The sequence below is a fragment of the Apus apus genome, chromosome 2 (genome assembly GCF_020740795.1).
Source record: "Apus apus isolate bApuApu2 chromosome 2, bApuApu2.pri.cur, whole genome shotgun sequence".
Classification (NCBI taxonomy): Eukaryota; Metazoa; Chordata; class Aves; order Apodiformes; family Apodidae; genus Apus; species Apus apus.
This window is the reverse complement of record NC_067283.1, coordinates 134,649,581-134,676,943: the sequence shown is the minus strand read 5'-3', so window position 1 is coordinate 134,676,943 and position 27,363 is coordinate 134,649,581. Positions and strand designations below refer to the sequence as shown.

Genomic DNA, 27,363 nt, shown 5'->3' with positions numbered 1-27,363 from the left:
CAAGGAAGCTGGTGAAGGACCTAGAGAATAAATCTTATGAAGAACGCTTGAAGGAGCTGGGAAGGTTTAGTTTGAGAAAGAGGAGGCTGAGGGGGGACCTCATCACTCTCTACAACTTCCTGAAAGGTCGTTGTAGAGAGGTTGGTGATGGTCTCTTCTCACAGGTCATTAGCAACAGAATAAGAGGGAAGGGCTTCAAGATGCAACAGGAGAGGTTTAGACTGGACATTAGGTGAAAAAATTTCATAGAAAGAGTGGTTAGACACTGGAATAGGCTGCCCAGGGAGGTGGTTGAGTCACCATCCCTGGGTGTGTTTAAGGGTCATTTGGATGTGGTGTTGGTGGATATGGTTTAGGGGAGAACTTTGTAGAGTAGGGATGATGGTTGGACTCAGTGACTCAAGGGTCTTTTCCAACCTGAATAGTTCTATGATTCTATGGTTCTATAAGTATTAAAATTCATTACGTCATCCATATTTTGCCCAATGTAAGCTAAAAAAGCTACTGCAAACTCACAGTGAAGATGACATTATCACTAATTATGAATACCAACCTCATGAAATAAATCATGTTTTAAAAAATATACACATTAGCGAAGATCAGGAGTTGTGGCAAATAACAGTTTTGGCGGTGACCTTGAGAATGCAATAGCCTTTAAATGTGTCCCCGCAGCATGATCTGTTCTTGGAGAATCTCAAATGCGTATAACACACGTGCTGTCAGAGTCACAAATATTTTCTGTTTGACTTTCCTTTGCATATATTTATTATATAAGGAATGCACAGAAATGACTAACGTACAGAAAAGAAACCAGTTCAATGCTTGTAAAAGTTCCTCCCAATATGTTTATGCTATTCAGTGGCTGTGTTGCCAAACAATTTTATTTGAAAGATGTTAATTTTGGATCTATGCTATAGAAGGAAAATAAACTGACTGCCACAAGAAAATTCATACTATTTACTATGCTAGTAACTTTTTTTTAATGTTTAAATAGTTTTACTTCACATTACATATTAAAAATAGTGGCTTGTGATCTATTGTACGTGCATTGTACTAGCTCAGCAGTATCAATGAAGGAGATTGCACACAACTGGAAAGGACCATCAGCAGCAGAAACTAAAATCCCATATACCAGCTCTAGTCTGAAATGTATTCCACATCCCTTTTTAAAAGCAAATGTCCTCCCAACACTTTCTAGTTGGAAATCTGATGCCATTGTAATTGTAGCACGAATACAGTATTACAACAAAATTGTACACTCAGGGATGGCACTTTTACACATTTAGGAGTCATCACACTTATTTTGCATAAGAAAACCCACTACAGTGATTCAGGTTGCCAGGAATCAGAACTGCAAATTGGTAAGACTTAAATATTTCTTATTTCTGCATGGAGAACATCACCTTCCCTGAACTCAAACCTCTGGATCCTACTAGACCAAAACACACTCCCACCTTATAAACATAAATCAAGGGAAGAAAACATTATTCCCTTTTGTTGCTGAGTTGTATAGTCTGCCGGATATGGAATGTGGCTGTAACATACAAAAGCTTCAGGTTCAACTCTATAGAATCTGCTTTTTCATGGTATGTACCCACATCTATAAAACAAACTTGTCCAAGCTTCTACTCATAGTCTACCTCTCTTGTTTTACTGCAAAATGAAACTACCCTAGTGAAGAACTGATGGATAATGAGGGAGAAAATTAATCACCTTTCAAGTTTCTTAAGAAAATCCAATTAAAGAATGCCAGAGCAACTGTGCTGAATTAACATCAATAATTATTCTAAAGTGCTGCTCATTATATTACTTGGAGTTGTAATCAATTATTTTCAAATTGCAATTATTTAAATGAAATCCCAACCTCAATAAAATTAGGAGCAGATGAACAAATTACTTAAGGGCAAGCTACAAAAAAAAGTGGCAGTGAATTTAAAACACCAGAACCAGGACAAGATACAGGAGATAGTTCTATTTTATTGGCAACAATCTCAACAAAAGGGCAAGTACCTCTCGTTCGAGGTTAAAAAAGTGCACATACCCAAAAGGCAGAGGAAGGTGTTAGCTGTCCAACAATTCAACTCCAAAAAGTGCTTTTGGTTCATATCCTGCATACATGTTCCAAGCAGATCAGTAAGAAATACACTTTGCTCACTAAATGCACTCAAAAATTTGTTTGCATTCTGTCATCTGCATTAAGCCACATAAAATCAGCAGCAGAAAAACTGGTCTGATATTTAAGTTTTTGTGCAACAAGTGAAAACAAAAGGTCAACCTGTGACTCATGCCCTTCAGTGATTTAATCCATTTTTTTAGGGTCTCTACTTGAGAAGTATGTTTTTCAAGAAAAAAGAAAATGGCAAGAAAACATAAAACAGATGTTTAAAAGGCATTCACAGAAATCTAGTTCTCCGGAACAAGGTTACAGTTCCTAAAACAATACAAATATGTAATAGAAACACATTTAATCTACTCAATTTAGGAACTTGACAATTTGGGAAGAGTTCATCTTTACTAATTTTTTAAATTTGCTATTCATTTTAACTGCTGTTCATTTAACTGATGTTAACAGATGTAAGCAATTCTATGTGCCTAAACATGTATTCCAAATTAATTAAGTCTGGCCATCTCCATACAATATCTCCCACACGGGAACTCAGAAACCAGTTACAAAGCACGATTATAGATGCCTACAACAAAGTTACTTCACTGTCACGCTGGCTGTTACACACCTGCACTGCACTGACCCCACAAGCCCTATTTCCAAAGTGTCTACCTACACTGCATCTTTACAGCCTGTTGAGATATGAACTGCAAGTGTACCAAGGATACCAAAGGAAACAGGCAAGGAAGAAGATCCAATAATGAAGCTAGATGACTAGGGGGTACAACCAAAGAGTGGAGTGTGGGGCTTAAAGGTCATTTACCCCACAAACACATGAAAACATGAAGAGTTAAAACAACACTATATACCCTGGTACAATCTCCATCTCTTCACACCTCAAGAGATGACAGACAAAAAATTGGAAGGACAAGATACACAGAAAAGTGTAATTTGGCACACACGACCTTTTATCCTGACATCATTTCAGTCAAACTAGGGATCATTTTCTTCACTGCTTAGTAACAACTCTCCCCTATGTTAACTCTTTCACAACAGTGCACAGCTGCTTTTCCTTAGTCAAATATGGATAAATCTACTCAGTTCTCCCATTTTTATCCTAATAGAATATTGCAGTCGTTTTCTTCATAGAATCATCATAGAATCATAGAATCTTAGGGGTTGGAAGGGACCTCGAAAGATCATCTAGTCCAACCCCCCCTGCTAGAGCAGGGTCACCTAGAGCACATCACACAAGAACGCATCCAACAATTGATGCTCACATAAAATTTCTTGCTGTCATAGATTTTGCAAATCTGATTTTCTGATGTTTTTGCAAAACCTGATTTTCTTCATAAACTCAAATATTATACACAGCACAAAGGTAGCCATATATTAAACTCATTCTCTTTATCTGCTTTTTGTTCCATTGGTATCCCAGAAGACTCCTCACACCATCTTACCATCAAGTTTTCAACAAGGAGCACTTCAGCCCACTACAAATCTGAGTTTATAGGATCTATACATTTTATTCTGTTCAGTGTTGTAGAAGTGTAAACTACTTGCATTCACAATCTTTTTTCAGTTAGCTTTTTGAGAGTAAAGATCACAACAGGGTCTTTGTGCTTTAGAAATATTAGAAAGTGTCACAATATTCCTTTGGGATAGAAAGGTACCAAATTATTGCTATTTCAGACCTGGGAAACATGCTCCATATGTTGGAATCACACCTGTCACGGATTTCATTTCATAAAAGGAAAAGTATAAATATATAACCACTCCAGAACTTTCATAATAATAATAAAAATCTCAATACAATCAGAGGAGGCAGCACCAGGAGCTGTTAAAACCATTCTCAGCTCAGCAACTCATATTGTTCATGATCGCAGCTCCTCATATCTGTCCCAAGCTTCTTGCTCAGCAACTCCTAACACCATCATGCAGACCCATCTCAGCTCTCTGCCCACATGCTCTGCACGCCCCCATCAGCCATGCAATTTTTAATTCCTAGTCCACTGTTCATATTTCTTTGCTCAGCAAGTGCTAGACTTCCTCTGCTTGAGCTTTTTCTGCTCTTCAAACCTCTCTGATCATTCCTTACTTAACCAGTTCTAGTATTCCAGCTTTAGATCAGCAACTTCAGCAACTCCATCCAACTAAATTTCAGCTCTTCCTTGCATCCTAGTTACATTAGCCAATTTCTTCCACCACAAGCCAAAAGCTTATTCTCAAGTCCCAGCTTCCCACAACTACAACTGCTGGTTCTGCCACAGACTCTGTCCAAACCTTCTCTACTTCTGTATCTCTCTGCACTGAAATACATCCAATTCCTCCTTTGCAATACCAGTACAGTAACATATCCAAGACAAGCAGGCAGCCCTCAACCTCTCAGAAGCAGAAGTTCTGTCTGGCTCTGAGCAGAAGCACAGTCCAGTATCCATGCAGTGTGAAGTGAATTTACATACCAAACTAAAGCAAGTTCCTCCCAGTATTTCTGACCTGTAACTCTACCTTATATATTTTGAATGCTTTCAGCTTGACAGAATTTGAGCACATTTTACACAGGCAGCAAAATATACATTAATGACAAAGGCTACCCCGCTGCCCTGATCCTAAGTTTGGGTATACAAGAATAACCAAACTGTTGCTAGAAGATTCTTAGACATGGAATTGTGATCAATATTACTAAGTCAACAATGACTGAACCCAGTAAATTCTTTAAACTGAAAGGGTGGGGACCCCTTAGTAGTAAACACTGGGTTAAACTGCTCAATGAATCTTCAAAAAACCCTTTCAGAGAGACATAAAAATATAATCTATAAAGGACCTCTGTATATTATTAAACTGCAAAGAATTTAGGCACAATTCCAATGGAATTAGTGTTGGATTTCATTAAGCATTACTCTTGGAAAAAAAATGTGGCTAACATAGCTCAGCAGATAATATACATCATTTATTGTTGCACTTGATTATATTTTTTTTCTGAAAATAGTAGCACATTTAAAGTTTCCTCAGAAAAGTTCAAATCTGTGGTTGGAAATTCAGATGACAAATGTACCATGAAGTGCTAAGAAAGTGGGGTTTTTCCCTTCTAAGACAAACATAATATAAAGTCAGAAGGGAAAAAAAACCTCACAAATGGACGGTATGGCTAACCTGGTTTGTGTCAATTTGGCACTCCTGCTTGCTTAACTGCACTGAAGGAGAGGAAACAAATAATTAAATAATTCAAAGATTTATTTGCGTGTGTGTACACATACCTGTGCATGTGTGTATACCTACATAAATACTAAACTATGCAGGAAACAAGCAGAAATGGTAGGAAGGAAAAAGGTTGATAACAGTTTTAGCCATTGTGTGGCAAAATATTTTCCAGTGAAGATAGAAATTGACTTCTAGAACTGTTTCTGCAGCTCTGGCTTGGCCACCCAACAATTGCCACCTGTTTTGTGTTCTGAAGGAGATAGCTGTGTCAAATAAATACAATCATACAAGTAAGTACAATGACAATGTTTGAGCACAGTGTAGTAAAAAAAAAATTGTATAGAAAACTGCAGATTTCCTCCTTGGTATTTCTTATGATTGCAATCTTAGTCTAATTTCTGACCCTTCTGACAACTCTTGCATTAATCAGTATGAAGTTACATGATATTATTTCTTTTCTAGATAGTTTTTTTTTGAAAAAACTAGGAAGTCACATTCACAGTTGTTCAAAAAAGAATACAAATAATTTACAGATTTACAGGCAACTGCATTTCAACCTTCCTGAGGACAAACATAAGAAATAAGGATGACAAGAGAGGCATTGCCAAAGATTTTACTCATATTTGGACATAAGAATCTCAAATTCCATTCCAGAAGCAGAAAAGACTGAGTACTTGTAGGCAGATGCCTTTTGTTTTAACCTTAAATTTTGCTTAAACTGTATTTCTGTTCTTCCACCCAACTCACACACTAAGCAAAAGCAGTCAAACAAAACCCACACACCTCTCTCATCCAACACCCCTCCTCTTCCACACTTAGAGGGAGCTGTTCATCCCAGTCTAATGTTTGCCTCTAAACCTTAGACCTTTCCATGTGAAACTCACTGCCTACCAGTTCCAACTGTTTGCATTTCGATTCATATAGTTTCTCCCTTACTTCTATGCCTTTCCTGTATTCAAATGGTCCTACTCTAAATGCATCATAACCCTGTAGCATAAAAACTTGGCCAAATCTGGGTGAACTTTGATGGGAACAAAAGAAATACATGAATGGTCCAAAGAATCCTTTGTCTGAAAGCAAGGGTTTTCATAGATACCTTTTCATAGATAAGTTCTTAACCTTTTCTCCTGCAAATAGTACAGTTAAAACATTGGTTAGATACAAGAAGGTCTTAAAATGCATATTGATGGTTTTTCTAAAAACTTTATGCTTTAAGTATCAGAAGAAAATTAAGTTAATATTTTCAGGATATTAATTAAGTACATCTAATCATATGTTGTGTGTAACAAACTCCAGATTTCTTGTAAGGCAAATAGCTTCTAGCACAAAAAAAAAAAGCATTTTAAAATAAAAATACAACAGAACTATTTACATACAACTGATTATTTGCTCAGTTCCACATAGCAGGAGCATGACAGAGAATTCTACATCTGGCATGAGACTGAAACGGTTATCTCTGCCAACTATATTTTGGGAAAAAAAAGTCCACTGTTTTTATATTCCACATTATTTATTTATTTCTCTGAAATCAAAGACGACAGCAAAACAGGACCAATAAACAAATTATAAACTTACATCTATTTCTTAAGCAGAACAAAATTAATTTAATAGTTTACACTAAGTTTCAAACTGTTTCAATATTATAAACACAAGCATAGCTTAAGAGTGTTGCATCACCTTCATATATAATTCCAAGGATTTAAGGTATCTCTTCCTACTACCCCAGATCAAAATTCAACCTTGGAAAGATATCCAAAACTTCTGTCTTGTGGAGATGAAAATCAAAACACAAATCTTTAACTAAGTTCTCAGTTCTGACAAGTAAATTAACTTCTGCTCTACAAAAGCATAAAACCAAGAAAACTCAGAATTTGGAATGACAGTCCATTCTCCATCTTGTCTTTCACTTAGTGCCTGATACATTACAAAAACTTCAGATTAAAGTATCAATGTTTCAGATCAAGATATTCCTGATTAGAGTACTAAAAAAATAAAATTATAGTACAATATAAGTCAACATGACTGCTTGAATCTTTAATGTTCTGTGTTCACACTTCACATAGAAGTGAAGAAATAGGAAAGTATTTGAGTTCTAATGTCTACTCAGAAAATTTATTTCCCTTGAATTTTAATGTAAAGTAAGCACCTATATGCCTTTCTTACATTGCTGCAAATTCCTATCAATTCATCTAACAAAATCTCAACACTGAAGTGCCTGACTTGAGACAACCAGAAAAAAGAGTTGGTAGGCCCTAGCAAAGCCACATAAAACTGAAGCTGGAGTGAAAGGTTCACAGCTCAATCACTGACCATTCAGACCATCCAAAACCTGTTGTAACCCTGGCAATATGTGGCAAACAGCAGATGGAAAGCCATAACACTAAGGTAAAAAGAAAATTAACCCCTTATCCTTGCAATGTTCCTCAGAAGACCACATCACAGTAAGCTACCCTGGAAGATCATGTAGAAGATGGAATACATGCCATACAAAAAGAAAAAGTAGAGGAGAGTAGACAATGTAAAAGGACAGAACTACTGAAAACATGGAGCAAAGTAATACTTTGCTGTTTAGAATAAGTGTTGATATATCTATTCTCAGTAGAATTTTCAAGAAAGGTGGAAAAACGCATCACTTTGAAACTGGCAGCAGCCACATTTGAACTAAATAATGAAGTCAAAGTTGCTTAAGGACAGGTGCCCTGTTGCATGACACAGCAACAGATAAATCCAACATACCTTGTGTCACAACTCCTAAAAAGGTCTTTTTAGATAAAGTTTAACCTCAATTTATTTAGGACCCTCAGAATACTTTTCAAAACATAACACAAAAAATATTAGAGCAGTGTACTCTTACACAGCACAATGGACTGGCTCTAACAGACTGCAGACCGCTGAGACATTTTGCAATGACTGACCTTGCCCATTTACATTTGTAAAAGGCAAAGAAATTAATGTTTTAACATTTCTTTTTTAAAAATAAACAGACTTACCAGTGATATTTCCCAACATATCTTTAGAATGGCAAATCACGTCTTCCCCTTCTCCATCTTTGAAGTTGCCTATTTCTCCATAATAAAGAGCAATTCCAAGTTGCATTATACGTATAAACATAGGAAGCTGCTGATCTGAGATGGAAAGTTTCAAACTTTCAACTAATGTGTGAATCTATAATATGAAAGACAACAAAAGCAAATAATAACAAAGCCCTTTGATCATTAAAGCCAACTTTTAAGCAATACAACTCCATATTCATTTTGGAAGTGCATTGTATTTTCTAAAATCAAAAGCTGGAATACAACACAAGACAAAGGGTTGCAAACAATGACTGTCAAAAGCACACTCTTTGGTTTGCTACCTAAGAGATCTTCAGGTTGAAAAGTCAAGTGCAATATATTTTGCATACTTTATCCTTTATTTTTTTTTACAATTGTTGTTAAAGAAATTTCAAAAACATAAGTCACGTAATTGCATCTGAATAAACTTCTACTTTCATTACAGAGCTTCATAAAAATGTCTGCATAATAAAGAAAACATCGATATACTGGTTGTAAAATACATTCATTTTGATTCTTTCCCACCCCAAACACTGTTTCAAGTGGAGAAGTAACAGAAGGGATGAAAAGGATTAATTCAAACTGAAGTGCAGAAAACTGTTTTCTCTGGATATTCCAGTTTAAACATGTAAAGACTGTAATTACTAGGATGAAAATGTATTCTTCTTTAAACATTTTAGCTATTTTATTCAATATTAGAGAATATTTTTATGAATATGTGGTCATGCTATAAAGACAAAAACCAGACATCGGAAAGCTATTTTCCATTAAACTGAGAGTTGCATAAAATATTATTGTAATAATATTACAGCCTATAACATTAGATGTATTTCTAGCTCTAGGTTGTTTCTAAATGTTGTGGGTGAAAATAAGGTAAACAAAGAAACTACACATCAGCATTGGCCTTAGTGCAACCCAACTCACAAAACATGAAAAATGACTTAACTGACTGCTCAGTCACACACAGGTAAAAATACAATAGTAAAATAAATGTTTGTGCAAAAATATGCTAATATACCAATAAGTCTTTGTTAATACATTTAAGTAAATTTATTAATAAAGCTACAGCCTCAGTCATATAGAACAAGTGACAACACAGTAGCCATTTAAACAGACTAAGGGGAAGATTTTAGATGTGGAAATTCTGCTATTATTTAAAATTATTTGAAAAAGATCAGCACAAAATTCCAATATACATTTTGGAAATTAAAATTATTCCTTCAATATGAATTTTTCAGGGCCAGTTGATTAAAAGATGTCAATAATAAGTTTTTTGTGCAGATGAACAGGAGGGATAACAAGCAAATAACTGTTCAGATTTAGAAGGAAAAAATACTATTTTGTCACACAAGGGGCAAATGTCACAGCAAAGGACAGGAACACTAGGTAGCACCGTTGGCAAAGAACATAGTTATATTGTGGCTTGACTGAAATTATGTTACACTCCCAAACTACTTCTATGGTACTATTCTCCCATCACAGTCCTGCTCCTGCATTGCCAGTGGAACTCATCTGCTCCTCAGTACCTTGACTCATCTCACTAAAAGCTGCACAAAAACTTGTCCGGGTAGCATTCTACCAATGATGTCAACTTAGACCGCTGACAAGTCAGACCAGTCATTGTTGCTGTAAACACTGGGAGGCAGGACTGACCTCTTCAGTGCAAACCAGCTCATATCTCTCATACCTGTCTCATTCCATGATGATTTCAAAAAGGAAAGCAACAAGAAGTTTAAAACCCTGATAATTTTACGTGTTTTGCTGCCTCCCCCCACATACACTATTTTCACTCTAAAACTGAAAATAGGAGCTTAGTGTTCCAAATATAACAGCATACAAATGCATACTCAAGTACCTCAGAACTTGAGTCCCCATTTGAAAAGTCTTAATTTAAACTCATTAACATTAGTTTGGCCAAAATTTTGCAACAGATGTAGTAGTCAATATTATACAGCTTATAATAATATTCTAATCCCTACAGAGAAACCAGAAGAGCACATGCTATTACAGATGTGGAAGTCTTGGAAACTTTCGCTCAAGACTGAAAACCAGATGTACTTTACCAAGTGAACAACACAGAGTATGAAAGTTTTCATTAAAAAGATCTCCAAAGATTTGGAGAAAAAGATGGACTACTGCTGGCTTTTGTCTTTAGCTGGGAAACACACCACCAGAACACAAGCTGCTAGCACTCAATATTCTACCCTTCAGACACACTGAAGCTGGATTAATCCCTTTTGCAGAAGTGACTCTGAAAAAACTTTGAGTCCTTGAATTAATTACATTTATGAAGTAGTTATCTTTACTGAAAACAGTTCCTTCTACTTCAATTTAATACAGCTTTTTCCATTCAATTGTTTTAATTGTAAAGACAGTCTTTTTAAATAACTGTATCCTGATGATCCACAGCACACAATCTCCATTCATATAAAAAAATCAGAAAGTTATGAAATTTAAAATTTGCTAGATGTAATCATTGCATAATGGTATGGCAGTGAAATGCTAGAAAATATTTAAGATTTAAAAAAATCATTACCTTCAGATCATTAATCATTGGATCATAACAAGTATTAATTCACTTAAATATTAATCTAGCATCCTTCATCTAAATGCTTTGATTTAATTGAAGGTATTTCTGAACAACTTCATATACACTACTTTAGGCTTCAAGACTGAAGAAAAGGAGAAAAAATATTTTGGATACCTACTTTAATAATAGATGGCATTTTGGAGTTGAGGTTATCATAAGTAAAATGCAGACGAGTCCTGAAGGAACATTTGTACAGCAGAGGTTCCTGGTAAAATTCAATTTTACCACTAGCGTTTCTCTTATCAAGACACACTGTGCAGTCAGAAAAGTTGATCATCTTTCTCAGCACCAGATCGGTGGCTTTTAAAAGAAGTATACAGGTTAAGAAAAATATTGCATAAGAAAAATAAGTTATGCATACATGTTCTTATCTAGGAGAAATCCATACACAATACAAGGTAGTTGTGTGGTCATTATTTAAATCATTGGCAAAATACTTGTTTATACAACTAAAGAATAATTCAATGTGACAGACTTTTTGAGCTGAATACTTAAAAAGTGAGGACAACTTAGTTACACCCAATTCAAATTTTCATCCCTTCACTGTACCTTTGATTGTTTACAAAGCAAGAGTACTGCTTCAAGTGCAAGCAGAAGACATTTAATATTACTCTCATTATTCTTCCAGAAAGAATATTGCCTATTTTCTCCCAAAGTTTTCTTTTGAATGTTCCAAAACAAACAAGAGCTACTATAGTGATCTTAACATATTTTGTAATTTTGTCATATTCCTTTGCAATAATTTTAGCCAGAACAAAGAAATGGGTCCAGTGATTAAATTCCCTGTTCCACCCAAGATCTTCTGTGATCTTAAAATACTCTTACTGTGCCCAAATTCCATCTCTACCAGATGTCAGTAAGAACACCCAGATTTAAAAGTGAATGTTGGTAACTCAAAGACTGAGCCATACAAATACTGAGGACCAAGCTAAAAATAAAAAAACTTGGTGGGGGTTTTTTTCCTGAAAAAACGTGAAGCAAAATAAAGCATGTCTTGCAATTGGTATGCCACACTTGACTACAATGCAGCACATTTACTATCTCTCTAGCCAGCCTGTTTAGAGTTTTAAGATCATAACAAACAATTGCAAGAGAACACCTTAAGATGCTACTGCTCATTCCCAAAAACAGAAACAGATTGCCTAAGCACTCACTGCCAGCAGCAAGCACAAAATGAAACACAACCACAGGATGGCAAGTATGAGCAGAGAGGACTACAAAACATGCTGTATCATTATCTGTGATCATACAACTATGCATTAAGAAACAATCTGTATTGCTATAACTGCCTCTTCAAAATGAAGGACAAGGGAAAAACTGGTAAGAAACGAAGGGAGAAAGTATCATACTTCTGACAAAAACCTTTTTATTAGACTTTCAGATTGCTATATTGAGAAACTCCCCTGTGATACCTAAAACCAAAAAATGCCTACTCACCAGAGATGTCCATGAATGCACGATCCCAAAACTCATCCACTGTATAGCATTCAGCAGAAGTGATATTGACAGAGAGAACAATATCATCCTCCACATACTTTAATATGAGATTGTTGATCACAATGTTGACATTGTTTACAACACGCCTAATCAAACTCTGAACATAACCTATAAATAAAACAAATTAGGAGTTACAAGAAAGACAAGATGTCAAAGTCATTTATTACTAAAATTATTATGTCTATTTTGTATTATTTTTTGAAATAAAAATTAAAAGAATTGAAGTATCCTTGTCTTTATTTATTTTAAATAAATAAAATCACAGTACTTAAAACTCTTCCAAATGGCATTTGGTTAAGTCAAACAGCAGCCTAGAAAAGCAACAGAGAAACCATAAAAAAAACCTGTAAGTGTTAGGAACATATTACAGTTTAAGATATTATTTTTTGGTGGCAAAAATCAACATTTAAACTCAGTAACAAAACAGAAGACTCTGGATTTTTGTAGACAAGAATTTTAATGACAGTGAATTTTTACATTAAAGATATTTAGAAATAAGTTTGGAAAAGCGAACATCAGTTGCATCCTACTTCTTAAGTATGCACATATTATGCCTATCTGCCCTCTCACCTAGATTTTAAAAAAAGATAACTGAACATTAATACGCCTAGTGCTTTTTTCCATTCTGAAAGCTAATATATACACATCATGCTCAGTAAGACCCCTGTGAGGTGTAACAAAATCAGTTTCTGTGAACAGCCCAAATAGTAAGCACCTGCACTGAAGCCTGTTGGGAAGAAATCAATTTAATTTTTTTCAGAAATAATGTGATTGGAAAAGCGATCTCATCTGTGAATTCCCAATATGTTGTAAACACTCATATTTTACCCATATGTTAAAGAAATTAAATACCCATATTCTACCCATATTCATATACTTTTATGTACACTGAATGTAACTATGGAGCTAACTCAATTGTACTGGAAAAAACCCAAGCCTTAAAATTTCTTTGTTTTAAAATTTATAACATTACTATCTAAAAAATATGTATAATACATGATAGAGGCCCAGCTTGGTAACTATGCTGACAGAAAACAAAACAAAACAAACAGTTAATGATACAGGCTTAAATCCACAGGCTTCAAGAGTAGTTTTCTGCAACTTACATTAAGTAACACTGACTTACATCAATAATTTTAATTCAAATAAACTTAAAATTAACATTTAAAAATTGCACGATCATACTCAGGTTGTTACTTCCATTCTACTCTGCTTCTTCTAGTTATCATTTTCACACTTAAATATTACTTTTCACCTTTAAGTATATGGAATGCTTTACCATAAGTGATTTTCTTCAGTTCCCAAACAGCAATTTTACACAGTTGACATGTTTTTTCCTTTTGCAGCATTCAAATCCTCTAACCACCTCTTCTATTAAATGCAAAATGTGCTTTCAGCTACCACTAGCAGACTATTCAGCTACATGACAATGTTCTACAGGTATTTCAATATTAAAATCCTAATTGTAAAACACCTATCATTTTCTTATCATAATTCACCTTGCTCCATGTTATATGACTCTTAAGCATGCTACCCTTTGAGTAAAGCTAGATACAGCAGAAGAGAAATGGCATTTTAACATCTCGTGCTACCTTAATAAGATTTTAATTGTTCTAAAACAAAATCTAGAAAATGTTTCAGAACATTATCTACAGAAACAGGAAATCCAGAAACACAGTGAAAGTCAACATTTTGACACCTTAGAACTATCACATTTCTAACATAATCTTTTAAAAAACTACTGAAAAATACGTGGAATAATTTGGTTTTAAGGATTTTCTCACTAACTTCTTAAAACAGTGACATAGTTTTAGATTATATGAATTCAGAAGATGTGATATGTTACTTCAATAATTAAGGGGTGTAAGAGACCCATATTCATCACTAGAGTGGTGTAAACTGACCTGTATATAAATAGAAGCCGGCACAAAGCATTTAGTTGCTTAAATTCCGCATAGAAATATTTAGTACACAATGTAACTAGCAACTATAAAATCTTAACCAGAGATGTAATTGTGATTTTAAAGCAAGCTACTAATTTCACTGAAGACAGTGAAGATGTCCCTCCACAGGATCTAAAGTTTTTTCAACACTTTGATGTCAAGGATCTTTCAAAGTCAATCTAATTCAAAACAAACTAACAAAACATCAGCAGGTTCATGTATAGTTCAGGTTTTGTTTTTTTTTAAAAAAGGGTCTTAAATACAAGCGGGAGTTGCTTCTTATCCCTGCAATTTTTAAACATAACACCATGAACATCTTTGTCACAAACTCTAGTATTCTATGATGAAGTGACTAAGAATACTAGAAAATTTATAGCAGTAAATTCTCTCCCAAGGCTCTACACAAAATCCACATGTACACTTTTTCCAAATTTTCCAGAACTTGGTAGGCTGCATGGTACAGTAAGAGCCATGAATGTAGTTTCAGATTGTAGCAGCACAGTCAACCATAGTGGTCTACTGATTAAACAGAATTTATATCAGATTAGTCATATCTAAACATCTTAAGTTTATAGCAGTGTTGTTACTAAAGCTACATTTTTAGCTAAGCTCTGCCTAGCTCCATCTTTGAGAACACAGCAGAGTTAAAAGATAAATAAATCTTTCAACAAATTACAACAGTAGTCTGACACCTCCAAAGGCTAAAACAAATCTGAAGCAGATGATTCAATATCTTACTAAAATCCAAGATGTGCAAAATTAAAGCTTTGCAAAGCCATATCCTGTACCACAGAGAAGAAAATCTTCCTATAAAGGAAGCCTCCCTATGCCTCAGGGAGGCTGTTTATCACATAGGACCTCTATACTAAACAGTGGGGTTTATGCATTTTAAAAATAAAACCCAACCCAACTATATAAAGAGAACTTCACGACATGGAAAGTAATTTACAGTCAATTCAACAAGGTGAGCTTTTCACCAATGCTTTCTGAATCATTAGACTTCAGTAGCAACATAATCTACCCAGTTAAAGGACAAATGTAATGACAATGAAGGAGGTGACAGTGCCCTACAGTTTCACAAAAGCACAAAGTACAGCTACAGAACCTATCAAATAGTAACGTAAGAACACACTAGATCTTGTAATTTGCTACAGTACTGCAAATACAGTATGTGCAGTTCTTATGAGCACAGTAATCACTGAGAATCACTATATGATCATAAAAGATGACATGCAAACCAATTTTCAATGTGCATGTTGTATCTGGATCTGTGGAAGCACATATTTTGGAATGTTTAACTTCATCAGATGTCAGCATTACAATAAGAACTCCAGGCTTTCACTAACACTACAACTTTCTGAGAGGTCCACAGGTAACACTAGCTGAAAAAAATTTGAAAAACCAAAATCCTTAAACTGTCACTGAAAGCAATACAATCATCCAAGTCTTTGGCAAGCCTTTGATTCCTGCTGTTCACAGGTGAGACCCAAAGAACTAAATGCCAAGGAACTGCTGGAGCTGAAGCGCTGTCCATGGTAGGACACAGCAGATGCCAACAGTCCTGCCATTCCAAAGCCACCAGAATTTATGGCATCTCAGGGCTTCATGAGAGTCTCCAGACCTGGCTCCACAAGCACCCAATCCGAAGCAAGATGATACTCTGCAGTACGTATTATTCCACACACTAAATTCAAATATTCTCTTTTGAGTTAAGGCAAGTATAAACTTCCCATTAACAAAAGACAGAAAAAAGCTTAACACAACACTCATGTCTCTAATCTATCTAAAGTAACATGCCCCAAGAACACAAACAGCAATTCATTCTGGTACTCTCCAGTTTCATTTTTCTGCACAAAACACCATATATACTCCAAATTTCTGTGCAAACTCAGAGGCAACAGTCATTAAATACTTATACGGTATAAAAACGCCTGAGGAACTATGTATCTCCAAGTTCAACTGAGTCAAATTTCACATCAGAAAACACAACGTGGTGAACATCTCTACCAGTAGACAGAAAACTCAGTAAGAAATCTCTCAGAATTATTACTCTCTTAATGAGAAAAACCTTACCTTTAAAACTGTTACAAGAATCTGAAAACAAAATGTCTGAAAGCTTACAAGGACTGAATGTGAACCACTAAGCAGTTAATGAACAGTAGAAAACACAATGATCTGTAACAGAGCAGAGAACAAAAATCTAACACACTACCTCTACCTTATGCTTCCCACACTAATCTATCTTGCGCCATAAATCAGTTCAGTAAATTTAAGAATTCAACAAAATTGAAGGAAAATATGTAAGGATTAACAATGTTTTATTGCAACTTGCTTGTGTTTTAAAATGTTCAAGTATTTCACTCACCTTTAAGTGTATAGTTGGACAGCAATATGATAGTATAACTTAGACATCACAACCACTTGAATGAAATTTAGGTGTATTTTTTATCACTCAAATACAATGCAGGATCTGAAATTATGGATTACCTGGAGGTAAATCAGGGTCAGGAGAAGCAGACTGCTGAACTCGTCTTGGTTTTACTGCTGATTTCATGCTTTCTGTGGTACTGCGGTTTGTTGAACTGGAACCACAACTTTCGTGGTCTTCCTGCTAGGGGAGAAGAAAGTAACTTAGTCAACCAAACCAAACCAACCAACCAAACACAACAACAACAACAAAAAAAGAAGGGAAAACAACTCCTAAAGATTTGGTAAATTAAACTTCTGATAGTGTTTTTCCATCCATTCAATACTGTACAAGCTTCTAACTAGAGAAATTTTTACACAACTAGCTGGAAAACAAACAATTATTTGCAATCAATACTTGAAGTTGTTTAAGAAAATTCCTCAGCCATTTAATCATTAATTTCAACTGAACACATCTCATCTAGACCCATTTCTGCTGAAACATTCCTTCAAATGGAAAGAGTCCTGCAGACTGAAAAAAAAAAAAAAAGACAAACTATCACTACCTCAGGTGGTCCTAAGATACCAGAGTCATGTCCTTCCTAATGCAGCTAATTGAAGCCGATTCACAAAGCAAAATATTTTTAGAAACTTCTAAAATAGTAAAAGATGGCCCCAGAAAGGATAAATGAACTGAGGACACCCACTCATCTTGAGCTTCCATATAGCTTGTTTACCTTACGGAATTCAGAAGCAGGAAATATGGCACATAATTAGAGAATATGACATAAGCCTCACAGGATGAAATCCACAGAAACAAAAAAAATTAAATTAGTTGAAAATAGGATTTTAAATACCCAACAAGTATTCCCATTACATTTCAGAATGACAGATTAACTGCAAGACATAAGTGCAAGAAAGCCAAGAAAAGTAACAGAAATATTCTTGTAAGTGTACCAGAGCAAGCTAGAGAGGAAGTAAATTCTTACAACTTTTGACCCAAGCCAAATTACCTCTTCAATGGATGCAGTCTCTTGCAGAAAAAGAGCTAAATGCTCTCTGTGTCATAGCACTCCCAGGATCACACAACATACTCAGAAAAAGAAGGGTTTGGGCAACAAATGTCAAGTGCTGCAGTATGAAGCTACAATATTATTAAGTCCTCTAACCACCAAAAAAGCAAACAGCTTAAACTGTGCTGGGATTTTGTACCGGATCACTCGTGTTTCCCTGCATGCTGCCCGTTTTTATTACTGTCAGAGACATTACAACTTGGAATCTTCATGTTACTTGTTTATTCATGTTTCTTGCATGAAAACAAAACAAAAGATACATGCAATTATATATATTTTAAATAAGTTTATAACTTCAAAAACTATTGTAGAGATAGTTCTTTGCTTCCGTTCCATATTTAGAATAACAAGACAGTGGGAAATTCTCTCTTAAAGTGGAAATACCATTTTTACTAAGAAAAAAAGATTGAGTAAAATAATCTTACCCTGGAAAAAAAAAAAAATAGAAGGCTGAATTTACTTGGAGACACTGCAGAATATAGACCCATTCATACACCAGAAGGCTGGAGCTAGCTTCTGAAAGAGGGATGAGTTACCATAGACAATTTGAGATTTTTCAGACATAGAACTGAAACAAGTTTTTAATTTACAGTTATTTGGCCATTTCAGCCATACAGGATTTTCCCATCCGAGTGCACGAAAAAAATGAAACATATGTTTAGCATCAACTGTGTTTGGAGGGCATTTGTTTGCTTTCTTATCTCTGATAGTCTTCTGATGCTTTTCATTGAGGAATCTGTCTCCTGAAGACAGATGCAGAACTTCTAACTACACTGCAACTTCCGGAGAAAAACACCACTGTCTTCATGACCTGCCTGAGTAATAACGATAGCTTGAAGCTCTTGTTTTATCTTTAAACTGGCATGACAGAAGCCTCTTCAACAACAGGTATATTTTATAATCAGAAAAGTTCCTTTATCTTTCAAATCTCCAGCTTACCCAGAAAAATCAGATCATAGACTTTTAAGCTAAACTTTTAACCATACTCTCTTTCTTGGAGACCAATTCATATATAGCATGAAAATAATTTTTCAGATGAGTCCCCATAATGCTATTTATGTTTTGAACTTGCAAAAAAAACTGAGAAGTTTGTGTGACCAAACAGCTCAATCAGCACATTTCCTTCTTTCCTGAGCTCACCTGTGGATTGTACAGAATGCTGTGGTACAACTATCTAATGATTCGATCTGATAGGATCACATTATGCTTGTCGTTTAATATTTATGTTGGATACAAGAAAAAGAAAGGGGGGCTGAGGAAGGCATTCTGGGTTTGCAGTGTTAACTGCATCAAGCCTATGTTCAATCCTAACTTTTCTATCTGTGTATTGACACGAAGATGAATCTCCTTATAACTTCATGCAAAATCTCTATGATGTTTTAATCATATAGAGTATTATTAACACTCAAAGATGAAATAAGAGTGGTTTAAACTTTCACCACTTTCAGAGAATTAGGAATACACACTGGCACACTGGGTTTTCAAGGGTTTTGGTTTGTTTTAAAGAAAAGCAGCAGAGAACTCTTAGATTGCATTAATTTTGGAAGAAATTCTCAAATTTTAACCCATAAACAAATTCAACAAAATAAGCTTTTTGTATTTCTCTGAGGTACAAGTCTGTTGTGATGGAAAAAAGTTGCAACTATTCAGAGTAAGTTAGCCCTAAAAGTAACCATAACTTTTGTTAGATGTACATGTTCCAAGATGGTGCCAAAACACAGCACATAAAAATTTCTCAGAAATATATCTATGTCACTTAATCCACATGAAGTAACAGAGTATACCTACATTTAAGAAGAATTCAACTTAACCAAACATTTGAAAAAGGTTTTTTGGTAATCTGGGATAACATCCATTCATTTCCTTATATTATACAATTATGAAAAAGGTTTTGGAACAGCGCGGGGGGCTTTGGGGAATGAACATACATAATTTTTCACAACAGCTACTGAGACATTATAAAGCAATTTTTTTCTTCTTTCATTACCATAAGATAAGAGTAACCATGACCTTATTAGGAACTACATTGCTACATAGCTGTATATCCAAAAGCTTTCTGTATCTGCATGCTTCTGCTCAACGTTAACTTTAAGAGCACACTATTAATTTCTCAAACATGTGGCTGTCTCATAAGCCCAGAAGTAAAACATGTTCATTAAAGAAATGGGAAAAAGTTCCAAGTGAACTGCCAAAACTAGCATAATTATGAAACTATTTAACACTGGAACCAACTAGAGTCACACACTGTATCTAGATCACAGTGATGTCATCAGAAACACCCAGCCAAAAGGCACTAAAACTACTGCGCTCCCAATAAATCCACCTCACACCAGACGACAAACATTTTAAAGTCAAAATTATGCTGGGGGTGGGAAGGGACCTACATTCTAAAAGTGCCAATAACTATAGAACTATAGTTATAGTATGAGATTTGAAAACTGCCCATTCATTTTAGCATTAAGAAGAGTGATTCCAAAGAACAGTCACAACAGTGGAAAACTAGATTTAAAAAGTTAATCATGCACCTAGAGAGGTGATTTTTTTTTAATAACATTTACAGAAACATATTTTCCCACTACTTTACATAATAAGTAGAAGTTGTTTTATACCTCAGATCACAACAAACAGAAGTTTGCACAACTAGGTTCCTTCTTCCCTTTTGACAAACGTGTCAGACCACATATTCAGCTGAAATGCTTTTATAGAGCACTATGGTTACTTCTGTAACTATGCAAGTCACAAGTAACATGCTAATGACACCTAGGATAGTATATTTACATGCAAGTTCCTCAATTTTCTAGTGCAATATAAAACTTATTGCAAGGTTTAAAGCAAATTACAGTTGACAATGTCTGAACACATCAACCTTAACTACCTACTGCACAAATTTGCAGAGTTCTCCATCGCTGTTTTCTCTCTTCCTCTACAAAATTTTGCTCTTCTTATCATTTATCATTTCTAAAACAACATGCTTAAGAACTTTTACAGGTCAGTAAGAGATACTTATTTCTGTAAAGCGTATCTTAAAATCACAAGATGCAAAAAACCCACAAGAGAGGAACTCATTTCCCACTAGTGGGCTGTGCTTACATGGCTGACTAGTTAGTTGCCTGCGGCAAGACTAAAGCAATGCTCAAAATATACTCATTCTAGCAAACCCTTTTATGCAGTCTCCTGCATAAACCCTATTCAAGTTGCTGAGATATCAACTGGATAGTAGGAGACGAGCTGGGTGAAAATGGCTGGACCACTGGTCCCAAACGGTTGTGACCAGGGGTACAAAGTCCAACTGGTGGCTAGCTTCTTGAGATCAGTACCAAGTGCATGGTGCTTAACGTCCTTATTAAAGACCTGGAAGATGGGATAGAGTGTACCCTCAGCAAGATCATGAGTGGTACCAACCTTGGGGAAGGAGCCAATGCACTGGTGGGCAGGGCTACTATTGATAGGGACCTTGAGAGGCTGAAGAAATGGGCTGCCAGGAACTTTGTGAAGTCCAGATGCAAACGCTAAGTCCTGCACCTAGGATTCAGGTACTCTGTGTAACTGTAGCAACCAAGAGCCAACTTGCTAGAAAGCAGCTTTGCAGAAAAGAATCCAAGGGTCACAGTGGACTGCAAGTTGGAAGTGTGCTCTTACTACAAAGACCAGTTAAGTGCTGTGCTGTATTGGTAAGGGTGAAGCCAGAGGCACAACTCTCTTTGGCTCTGGTGAGATGTTGTGTGGAAGACTGCACTAGGGCTCACCCGTACAAGGACATGGGCATACCAGAATCAGATCTAATAGCGAGCCACTATGGTGGTCAGGAGACTGGAGCACTTAAGTTTTCCTTAAGAGAGACAGAGACAACTGAGGTTGTTCAGCCTGGAGAAGGGAGATCATACTGCTGTCTACAGCTACCTACTGGGAGGGCAGAGAGAAGTTGGAACCAGACTCTTCTGTCTGTTGTCACTCATTCTCTCACAGTACACACCTTTGACAAATCTGAAACAGGCACTTCCAAGCAGAGCTATGGGAAAGCTTTTTCACCAGGAAGGTGATCAAGTATTGGAACAGGCTGCAAAGGCTACTACAACCAAGAAATAATTTAACAGGGTGTTAGTCTGTATTTGCATCTTCTTTCATCTGATCTCAGCTGATGTTAGAGAAACAAACAGAAACAGCGAGCAGCAATGCAAACTAAGATACCTGTACTAGACCATGTGGTTACATCCATCTCTTACTCTGCTATCACAAGCCATATTTTGTTAATATATATTAACACAACAGTGTGCCCTGAAATAGAGGTACAAGTTAAAAATCCAGGTGAAAGCTGTGGGCAGGCTAAAATGCTGCCACTGCAGCCCCATCTGAAAGCTATAGGAAGTCCACTACACCAACACTGCAGAATAGCCTTTCTGCCTATTGATTTCTGGGCAATGAACATCTGCCTGCAGTGTCGCTACTGTTTTGATTAGCTGATTATCTGAGGTATTTGAGAGGAAAATTCCTTTGCTTACAAGAAAGGGAGTTGTCACAAGTCTGAAAGTGTATGGTGATAAGGCCACAGAGCCAAAGATACATAAAGCAGGCTATTCTCACCAAGTGTTCCTCAGAAATACTCCTGAGCTGGTTTTGGCTGGGATAAGGGCTAATATTCTTCACAGTAGCTAGGGTCTATGTTTTGGATTTTTGCTAAAAGTAGTGTTGATAGTGCAGAGATGTTTTCACTATTGCTGAGTAGGGCTTACATGGAGTCAAAGCCTTTTCTGCTTCTCATTCCATGCCACCAGCAAGGAAGCTGGGGGTGCACAAAAAGTTGGAGGGGGGAAACAGCTGGAAGAGGTGACCACAACTGACCAAAGGGATATTCCATACCATATGATGTGATGCTCAGTAGATAAAACTGGGGGAAGAAGGAAGGTGTTTGCCTTCCCAAGTAACCATTACACACAATGGAGCCCTGCTGTCCAGGGGATGGCTGAACACCTGCCTGCCCACAGAAAGTAGTAAACTAATGCCTTGTTTGGCTCTGCTTGAGTGGCTTTTGCTTTACCTATTAAAGTGTCTTTACCTCAATCCATGAATTTTCACAGTTTTACTCTCCAATTCTCTCCCCCACCCTGCTGAGGAGATGAGTAAGTGGTAGCATGCTGCTTAGTTGCCAACTGGTGTTAAACCATGACAACACCTCAATTTCTCAACACCTAATACAGAGCAACAAATAAAATTACTTTGCAAGTATTTGAAGGATGAAAGTTGTACATGTATCCTCTACTTTGGAAAGAGAGTTTATAATAAACAGTTAACTGATGATCTAGTAAAGTTGTTGATATGTTTGTGTTTTAAAAAAGCATTATGAAGCCACCTACTATGATATAAGTGCTTTTTTATAGCAATAAACATCTCAAAATGACTTTTCTGTAATTTCTCCTAGGATAAGCTTTTTAAAGACTTCACTCATCCTCATGTTACATGAAGTTCACCAGTGTTTTGGTTTGGGGGCATATGGGTGGGGGCAGCTTAATTCTGTAACAGTATTCAGTGTTTTCTTAATACCTAGCACAATGGGGTCCTAATCTATGACTAGGACCCTCTAACCTAAACAAAAAACAACAAACCAAACAAACAAAAACAAACAAATAAACAAAAAAACCCACCACAAAACCCACGCACCACCAGTACGAAGTATTTCAGTAGCAAATGTCAGCTATACTCATTTACCGTAGAAGTAAGGATGGGGGGGGGGGAAGCAATTCCTAAATTATTTTTCCACAAAACTCACAATGCACAGAACTCTAACTCGGTAATTCTCACACTGGGGTGGTCTGCGAGGATACGAGTCAGGAGGAGAGACGTAGCAGAAAGACTTGTGCTACATGAGCTCCTTCAACAAAGCTGATGTGGGGCATCCTTGTGGGACAATGGATATGGGCTAAAAAGGCTCCTTCTGCCCCACATATTCTCTAAGCCTGGAAATAAGGAGATGTGGTTGAAACTGTTTACCCTGAAGGACTGGGGTATAAAAGTGACAGGAAACACACCCAGAAGAACAGATTGCAAACTGGACAAGAAAAGATGAGAAGCAAACTAAGTTTTTACTCTCTTTTCTGAGTTGTGTTCAGAAACAAATCAAATCTCATCTTTCAATACCTAAAGGGAGCATAAAGGAAAGCTGGGGAGGGTCTTTTTACCAGGGTGTGCAGTGGTAGGACGTGGGGTAAAGGTTTTAAACTGGGAGAGGACAGATTTAGGTTAGACGTTAGGAAGAAATTCTTTACTGTGATAGTGGTGAGACACTAGAGCAGGTTGCCCAGGGAAGCTGTGGATGCCCTCTCCCTGGAGGTCTTCAAGACCAGGTTGGATGGGGCCTTGAGCAACCTGGTCTCGGAGGGTTTCCTTTGCCCATGCAAGTGGGTTGGAACTAGGTAATCTTCAAGGTCCCTTCCAAACCAAAACATTCTATGATTCCATGAATAAAATTAAGACTATAAAAAGAACAGAGATCTGCCAAAAACAAACAAACAAAAACAAACAACACCACACTTTGTCATGAGAATTAAGTCTTAACAGAACAAAATACATATATCACATTGAATGGTTCATCTCAATACAGGGAAAATCCAGAATAGTTTGACTGTTCTGGTGTCACCGAGCCTAATGCACAATTCAGGGCTGTTACAGGATGACCTCACTCTCAGACAGGTCCAGCCCTTGAACTAGTCAGCACCACAACAAACATGTCTTACATTGCTGCATTCTCATGTGTACAGTAACAGTATTGAAAACAGCTTACATGTTTGCGTGCTATTTTGGAGGATGTGGTACCAAAGACTGGACACACTCTCATCCTTTTTACACGTCTCTTGAAATAATTAAGAATAGCTGATTTCTCAAGCATTTATCAAGTATATTTTCATAAATCCTACAGGAAGATGGACACACCATTCTGAGCACGGCTTGATCACATAACTGATTCATTAAACACCATATGGGAATCATTAGCAAAAACTTGGCTGATTCAAGTTACTCTCCCTATTGTAATCTGTTCCACCTGCTACAGGGCTAGCACTAGTCCCCATCCTTATTTCAATGGCCCCCAGACTCTTCACCAAGACATCACTTTCCTTCATGGTGGCAGAATATTAAGGGTACTTGTTTCCTCCACTGTCCTGGTAGATTGTAGTTGCAGCTCCATGTAACACTTTCTTTAGGGGGTACTTTCCCCTAACACATTTCCTATTACAGTTTATTAGGAACCCAGGCACCATGTGCAAGAATTCCCTCCACCAACCACCTGCCAAGGACATAGTAATAATTTTTATTACAACACAACCTGGCTACCCACTTCCTTCAGTGGAAGGTATAATACTGTCCAGATGAAGTTTTCTTCTAATCCCAAACACTGCTGAGCAGCATACCTACAGCAGGGCTCCAGCAAACTGACTAATCCCCAGCTCTCTAGTTTTTCACTGCAACCTGCAAATTCAAAAGCATTGCGAATTTCATTGACCACCTACAACAGAGGACTTGAACATTGACATGGCTCTAGGAAAAAATTCTTCCCCTTTTAAGAACTAAGCACCACATTCACAAAAAGAATACTAATGGCTTTTTAATGCTATGTTAAGACAAAACATTTCCTAACCTATTTCCAATAGTTATTAATAATTCAGTACACTTTTTGTGCGTTGTGCACATACATGTAATACTATTATTAATGCTTGTATGAATGACATTCAAATAGCTTTAATAAATTAAAATCTGTTTGGTATGTATAACTATATGTTAAATTTTAGACTTGAATACACCTGGCTGAAACACCATTTACCCTAAGTCAGACAGTTTCATAACTTTTTGGTTGACCCAGTTCTAAATATAGAAGCCAATTTCAAACAATGACCCATATTTCTGCACATGCACCTCGTCCAGTGGCCTTACAGAGCACCACTGCAGGAAGGCGCTCTGCCCCCGCAGGGCCCCGCTGCCCGGCCACTGCTCCTCGTCAGGTAACAAGTGTCCCATTGATCAGGGTGGCTACTGAACGAGGGGCTCATCTTGTAAGAACAGTGCTCAGGTGGCTTATCAAATGAGGACCCCACCCAAGCACAATGTCCAGTTTGTCAGGGTGGCCGTTTTGAGACAATTATTCATTTCAGAACTCTAAAGTCAATCAATGTGAAAAAAATATACACAGGTGTAGCTTATTCAAAACACACAAGTTAAGGAGTTTTTACATATAATCAGTAATTTCTTTCACAATTGTTGGTCTGTGATGTGTATACCACTTCAAGGAATTTACTGCTATTTACAATGCACTGCTTTTTAAATAAGAAAGCTTTTGAAACATCACCTTACACCTAAACAAACAACTATTTATCTTCTAAAACAGTCAGCAACATACTGCACAAAAACACTGGAATGCTGTACGTTAAGAGACACATAGCTGTCAACAATACTTCCAAGTGTTGCGAAGTTTTATAAAGGACCTCTGTAACTATAACATGTAAATTGTCATCACATTGGTAACTTGAAAATAAAATGTACCTCCTCTCAGGCAGTAAGGATTTTTTTACCAGGATCCATCATTTATTATTTTTTCGAGTGACCACCATGTACATGCCACTGCCTTCCTTACACAAATTTTGGTATTCAAAAGTCTTCAAAGGAATGAATGTACTTTCCTTGCTACAAGCTATTCAGAAGGGATTTTATTTTTTTAATATTAAAGTGAGAGCAAAACCTCTTCTCCCAAATTTGTGCCAATAATTTTGGATTGAAAGTATTTTTTCTTTTATTCCTGGTCTAATTTGCAATGAAAAAATAAGTACAGGTTTAAAATGAGAGAGGAAAGTGAGTGTCAGTAAGAAATGAGGTTCAGTGCCCCAGCAAACAGAATATACAAATATTCTGAAAAGACTGCACTGTTCCTGTTCAGTGCTCAACTGCACACTCCAGCCACACGCAGAAGTACGAGACAAAATTGGACAACAGGACGGAGAAATAAGATTCAAAAGAAATTGGGGAAAAAAACATGTATGTGGGAAAGTTAAAAGCCTGGAAACATCCTCTAGTCTCATGTAATGCCAGGCAGGAAAGCTCAGGAAGGATTTAGAATGGAAGAAAATCATGTATCTTGTTTCAAATTAAAACATGGAACATAATCTGTAAAAAAACTACTGACTAACATAGGCCAAGGAATACATTTAAAGCTAAACTTAAAAAAAATATTCTCCTAAATCCATAATTTATCAGGTTTTTTTACCTATTTACATTAAGAACCCTGTTTTATTAAAGTTTGACATGAGTAATCACAGGTAACACACCATTAAGTCACCAACTCGTTCAGGTTTCTCTAACACTTACTATTTTACATGGTATGTATTTCTTGGGATGGTGGACAGTTACAGCTTCTTCAAAAACTAACAAAGCATACACCTCACAATACTATGAATTCCCTTAATTGCAACTGCATTCAAACCAAAAGAGAGCTTTCCTTTACTGATGCTTTTTATCT

General features: G+C 36.4%; 2 protein-coding genes across 5 annotated transcripts in view; one reads left to right on the top strand and one right to left on the bottom strand.

The window, feature by feature from the left end:
- Window positions 1–27,363, top strand: part of RIDA (reactive intermediate imine deaminase A homolog) — a 959,578-nt gene that overhangs the window by 495,809 nt on the left and 436,406 nt on the right. The gene's annotated exons all lie outside the window — the stretch shown is intronic.
- VPS13B (vacuolar protein sorting 13 homolog B) overlaps window positions 1–27,363 on the bottom strand; it is a 442,966-nt gene that overhangs the window by 388,269 nt on the left and 27,334 nt on the right. For 2 of the 4 annotated variants that reach the window (XM_051610148.1, XM_051610150.1), the window contains exons 4-7: window positions 16,876–16,999; window positions 12,386–12,553; window positions 11,067–11,248; window positions 8,296–8,470 (exon numbers count right to left, since the gene is read on the bottom strand). In XM_051610148.1, coding sequence (XP_051466108.1) covers window positions 8,296–8,470; window positions 11,067–11,248; window positions 12,386–12,553; window positions 16,876–16,999 — 649 coding nt within the window. The remainder of the gene's footprint in view (window positions 1–8,295; window positions 8,471–11,066; window positions 11,249–12,385; window positions 12,554–16,875; window positions 17,000–27,363) is intronic. The other 2 variants (XM_051610149.1, XM_051610151.1) reach the window with 2 other exon arrangements.